At 36.7% G+C, this 6,206-nt stretch overlaps 1 protein-coding gene across 1 annotated transcript; it reads left to right on the top strand.

Annotated features, from left to right (window-relative positions):
• The first annotated feature begins 1,039 nt into the window (after window positions 1-1,039).
• On the top strand, window positions 1,040-5,527 carry LOC101901811 (insulin-like growth factor-binding protein complex acid labile subunit). Its single transcript, XM_005186959.4, has 3 exons — window positions 1,040-1,584; window positions 1,648-2,060; window positions 4,380-5,527. The coding sequence occupies exons 1-3, from the start codon at window positions 1,350-1,352 to the stop codon at window positions 5,352-5,354; spliced, it is 1,623 nt and encodes a 540-aa protein (XP_005187016.1). The 5' UTR covers window positions 1,040-1,349; the 3' UTR covers window positions 5,355-5,527.
• Window positions 5,528-6,206: the final 679 nt, after the last annotated feature.

Genomic DNA, 6,206 nt, shown 5'->3' with positions numbered 1-6,206 from the left:
ACCAAAATGCTTTTGTACGCTTGTAAACAATATAATGAGCTATCACTGGAATAATTTTACCAACTGTCGGACGAGTGGCTTAGAAATGACAGCAGTTTGAAGTTGGTTGCAGTTTTTTCATCTCACCCTGTATATGGGAGCTATAGCTATATCTGAATCCTCCGAATTCGACGTACTTGCTTTTGACTAAAGTCAGTCTAATATACCAAAATTCAGGACTTTTTGACAAATTGGCCATTTGGTGCACAATTAACCCGAAAATGGTTGAAGATATATGTGGGACCTATATCCCAATCTGAACCGATCTTGAAAAAATTTGACAATGGTATTTCCGAACTCTATAAGATATCTAATACCAAATATCATTGTTGTCCAATGCATATTACGAATGTGAGGGACTTAAACTCCAAATCTGAACCGATTTTCTGAACCAAATTTGGTTTGCTGGCTTCTAGGCAGAATTCGGTGGGATGTATCAAAATACAGGTCATTTGGACTTACATTAGCCATTTGGTGCACAATTAACCCAAAATGGGTGAAAATATATTGGAGCTATATCTAAATCTGATTCGATTAGGGTTCGTCCTTGGGCTAAACAAATATTGTTTACAAAATTTCATCTCAATCGGATAATAAATGCGACCTGTATTTTTTTTTCACAAAAATACATGGACTGACGGACTGACATGTATAAATCGACTCAGAAAGTGATTCTATGGAGTTCCTCAAAAGTAACTATGGGTCTCCTGTAACAAACAAATGCACAAAGACATAATACCCTTACCACTATGTGGAGTAGGGAAGCCAGCCTCTAAATATATGCATTTGTAGTGGTATGAGGCTCTCTCGCCCTGCCAAATCAATGGCAAATGAAAATCTAGAGAGAAATTACATGTGCTTGGTTTATACTTTTTCGTTCGAGGATCCTCATAGCTGGTGAAGGGTATAAAAAAATAAAAAAAACGTCTCACTTTAATTCCAAAAATGAAATGACTCCCTGTGCGACCTCCTCATAGACCATGATCAATATGACAAACTGAACAAAACCCAATGCGAATTGATAAGAAAATATACACAGACATACGTCAATAAATTGGATGAAAATGAGCTTAATGTTGAAACAATTTCAAAGGCAAGCACTTCTACGAAAGTAATCAAAAATACTACCGGACAAAATGGCAGGTTGGCATCACCGATGCAAAAACAAACAAAACAAAAAAGAGATAACTTGTTTTTTCGCATCGCAAATACAATTCTTCCTAAACAAATCAGTCTTAAATCTGAACTCAGGGAAATAACATTGTTAGTCACAAACCTACATAAAATCCCCGCCAGCAGATCAAAACAAAATGTTAATAAATTCATTCATGAGTATATTTTTGTTTATGGGAATGGCGAACGGTGTGCCATTCAATATAAATCTTAAATGTTTGGAATCAACTCCGGTGGATGGACAATCTTTCCAAGAACAGCAAGAACAAGTAGTTTGCACTGATATACAAGAATTGAAAGATGTAAACGGACAAAGAAACTGGAAGCATTTAATTGTTTTCAACGAAAACAAACAAGCATTTCAAATTAATGGTAAGTATTTTGAAAATCAATGGAAATATATATATTTCGAATATTTATTTTTTTTTTTGGCAGACATCAATAGCAATTTTAGTGCATTGGAAACATTGGACTTATCCCGAATTGGCGAATTAGAACTCAACGATGATGCCTTCAAAGCAATGCAGAATCTTTTGTTTTTGAATATATCAGGAACTGGCATAGAATCGCTCAGCGGCATACATTTTTCCCCCTACAACAAATTGGAAAATCTCGATGCTAGTTGGAATACCTTAACGGAGTTGAGATTTGACTTAAAAAGCAGATTACTGTATTTACAGTATGGAAACTTTTCACACAATGCGCTAACGAAAATCGAGGAAGATGACTGGAAAGTATTTCAAAAATTAAAATGTCTGCATTTGGACAACAATGAATTGAAAACCGTCAGTTTCCATGATTATCCGCAACTTCAAGTGCTGACTTTAAGTGACAATCGAATTGAAGAGGTAAGTGATACTTATTTAAAATTATGCTGTGCGACAAAATTCAATTTTTCAATAATAAAAGGGAAGTTCTGGCAGATTATGAAAATAGAGCTAAGAATAATGAAGACACGTGTATCGGTGTTTTGAAAGTTTACATCGAAAATTAACCAAAGTAGAGGGGACAAGTTTCCCACTCTCCACAGTTTCGGAAATTTTCGTATTGAGATTCCTCGGAATTTGTGCTTTTTATGTATTTAGTGTCTTCGAAAAGGGCCAAAAAAGTTGCCTTTATGGTCCTTAAAAAAAGGTGAACCACTTTCTTTAAACGCGATCGTAGCAAGTCAATATATTCTACAAAATTATTGGTCATAAAATTCTACTATAGGTTTATAAGACGAGGCAAGAGTCTAAATCTTAACTAAATGCCTGCAATTTATATATTAACCAGTAAAGAAAGGTCAAAAGTCGGGCGGAACCGGCTATATACACCACCATGCGTATATCGGAGAACTTTATTTGAATGCGTATCAAGCTCATAATTTGGAAGCTATATCCAACTCTGAATCGATTTTCAACAAATTTTACGGAGGCTTTTGTACCTCTAGTACCAAATAATATTAAAAATTATGTATTGGAACAATAGATATACCGGACCGAGTTTCACCAAATGGCAAAATTCGGTTGAATATGAAAAAAATCTATTCAATTTGGGCTAACATTACATATGTGGTGTACAATAACCGTAAAATCGTATGAAGATGTATATCGAAGGTATAGGAAAATCTGAACCGATCTCGATAAAATTTGCTAGAATTATTTTCGATCTGTATCTGATGTCCGGTATCAAATATCATTGTTGTGGAGTGTGTATTACGCATGTGAGGGACTTTAGCATCAAATCGGATGAAACATATATATGTGAGCTAGAGCTATATCTGAACCGATTTTCTCCCAATTTAATGTACTGTATTCGGTCGAATGTACCAAAATTTAGGACTTTTGGACTGATATTGGCCATTTTTTTCACAATTAACTTGAAATCGGTTGAAGACATATATATGGGAGTTTTTTCCAAATTTCAACAAATCTTGATAAAAATTGGCAAATGTATTTCTGGGCTTCATCTGATAACTGGTACAAAATATCATTGTTGTCGAATGCATACGTCTGAACCGATTTACACCACATTTGAAGTACTGGTTTACTGGATGAATTCAGTCGTAATTGCCAAAATTCAGTGCATTTGGGCTGATATTAGCCATTAGCACAAGGATCTATATCCTAATCTGAACCGATCTCGATAAAATTTGACTGATGTCCGGTACCAAATATCATTCTCCTGGAGTGCATATTTCGCATCTGATGGATTTAAAACCCCAAATCGGGTTTATATCTGAACCGATTTTCTCCAAATTTGATTTACTTGCTTCTAGACTGAATTCGGTGGTATGTACCAAAATACAGATCATTTTGACTTATATTAGCCATTTGGTGCACAATTAAGCCGAAATCGGTTGAAGATATATGGAAGCTATATCTAAATCTGATCCGATTGTCACCAATTTCAATTGGGTTCGTCCTTGGGCCAGACAAATATTTTTTGGACATTTTCATTTTAATCGGATAATAAATGCGACTTGCTTTGTTCTCAAGAACACATGGACAGACGGACGTGCATAAATCGACTCAGAAAGTGAAAAACATTCGTTGTCCAGCAGTTTGTAAACAAACAAATACTTGCCAAAGAGGTCAGCTGAAAATGTGCACCTTCTGTTGGCCACCAGAACTCAAGCGCTGGCCATGGTGATGGTGTGGGCCGCCGTAACAGCCGATGGTCGCTCTCCGCTCGTATTAATTGACCGTGGCCGAATATTATCGCGAAAATATTCTGGAGGATGTATTAAAGCCTTGGGCACGCAAACATTTTGGCCTCAGACCGTGGGCATTCTAACGTGACTCAGCACCATCGCACTCAGCACGCGCCACACAGGAATGGGTATAAAATGAGGTTCCTCGCTTCATTTCCAGTGCACAATGGCCACCGAAATCTCCGGATAACAATCCGTTGGACTATTGTGTCTGGAGTATTTTGGAAAGCAAGGTTGGCAATAAAAAATACCAAAGTGTCGATCACCTCAAGCAAGCGGCCATAATTCCTGCCAAAGGTGAAAAATACGAACAAATCTAAACTTATTCTACAATTTCCGACATTTTTTGCTTTAATTCAATAAAATTTAAAAAAGTGTAAAACTTAAGGCGTTTGACTTTTTTGGAGTTTTTTATCTCACCCTGTATATGCATACATACTCTTTACTAAAATATATATTGCCTTTTTTTCAGCTTACGGTCAAATCATTCAGTGGTCTGCAAAGAATGGAGGAATTAAACATAACATCAAATCCTTTGCGCCACATTGGAAAGCACACTTTCAGTAGCATGACACAATTAAAAGCTCTAAATTTATCTGCGAATAGCTTAGAACTTCTAGATGTCGACGTATTTGCAGGTCTCAATCGATTATTGTGTTTAGATTTAAATTCCAACGACCTCAAAGAACTGGCGGAAAACCAATTTCAATATTTAATTAAACTGCAATATTTAGACTTGAGTCGTAATCGTTTGACGGCCCTTAATTCGACCGCTTTTAAACATCTTTCATCGTTGAGAAAACTCTATCTACATGAGAACGATTTGAAGGCGTTGACAACGAATACCTTTGCCTGGTTAACTGCCTTGGATACCCTGGACTTGTCACAAAACTCGCTAGAATATCTGGATGCCGACTTGTTTGGCTCGTCGACATTGCCACGCTTGAAAAAACTAATATTGAAAACGAATAACATCAAACGTTTGCATCCGTTTGCCTTCGCCTCTCTACCATTCATTCAGTATCTGTCGTTGGGCAACAACGAACTTACCACATTAGATGTTCGAATGTTTGCCCCAATGCGACGACTGGATAAATTACATTTGGGAAATAATCTTTTGGAAGTCATACAGCCCGAAGTTCTGGACAGTCTAACCGATGTTGGTGAGTTACTCATAGACAATAATCGTCTTTCATTTTTGCCCGACACCAATGCCACCTTTCCGCGGCTACGAAAAGTATCAATTGAAGGCAATCCGTGGCAGTGTCCTTGTCTGAACGAATTGATGGAGTTTTTGGAAATACGCCAAATAAGCTATGTCCGTGATCATAGCCCCTACTACAGTGGAAAACGGCCGTTGTGTGTTGTCACCTCTGTGGATGCATGTGTCAAGGATATTAGCTTGGTGAAGGAATATGGAATTGAAGATATATATAATACGGCGTAAACCATATTGTTTAGTTTTAGTTTCATGAGATTATATAAGACTACATAAACTTTGATAATGAACATTTTTTTAATAAATAAGTATTGTAATCGATATTGTTTTTTACGGGCCAAAAAGTCAGTAACTTTTAAAGAGAAGGAGAACTTCCCAGCTGAAGAATGTTACTATTGTATTTTAGATTTTCTTTTTTTTTTTTTTTGAAAATTTGAATAGGTTGTCATTTGACGAAAAATAAATTTTACATAAATTAAAAAATATAACATTTATTTCATTCCGTTTGGAAGCTACAGTGATTTGCACAGACAGAGCGAACTGTAGCCCCTTCACCGTGGTGAAACGAAGACATTAGAATATATGTCCGAATGACCTGTTCCAAGCTGTTATTTCCCTTCTTTACCCTCAGTCATATGGCTACAGAGGGTATATATCATTTGATATGGCCGAAACGTGCCTAATCGAAATAACTGTTTTAGACCTTCCCTGTGGACCAAATCCGATTCAGGTCATTAGGAGTAGATCTAGGGGTGTCCCACTGTCTGGCTGGCGGGTGCGCACGATATCATTCGAAGGGAGAATCCGGTTTGATCCAAACGTGGAACATCTTAATATTATTGCCAAACATAGATCAAGTTCGGTGATGAACAATATAGGTCCACTCCATTTAGTATCTCCATCACAAAAGTTCACAATTTTCCGTATAGAACAAGAAAGGATCAATTTTGTTCAAATTTTCCAATATTAGTATAAGTGCTATGTCATGTGCGAAAAAGAACAATATCAACCCACTCCATCATGTACCCCCCACACCAAGGCCCCAATTGGGAATAATTATTATAACTCTTATAAAATACG

Source organism: Musca domestica, unplaced genomic scaffold, assembly GCF_030504385.1.
Source record: "Musca domestica strain aabys unplaced genomic scaffold, Musca_domestica.polishedcontigs.V.1.1 66, whole genome shotgun sequence".
Classification (NCBI taxonomy): Eukaryota; Metazoa; Arthropoda; class Insecta; order Diptera; family Muscidae; genus Musca; species Musca domestica.
Note: the sequence above shows the minus strand (reverse complement) of the source record. Positions and strands in the feature narration are given on the sequence as shown.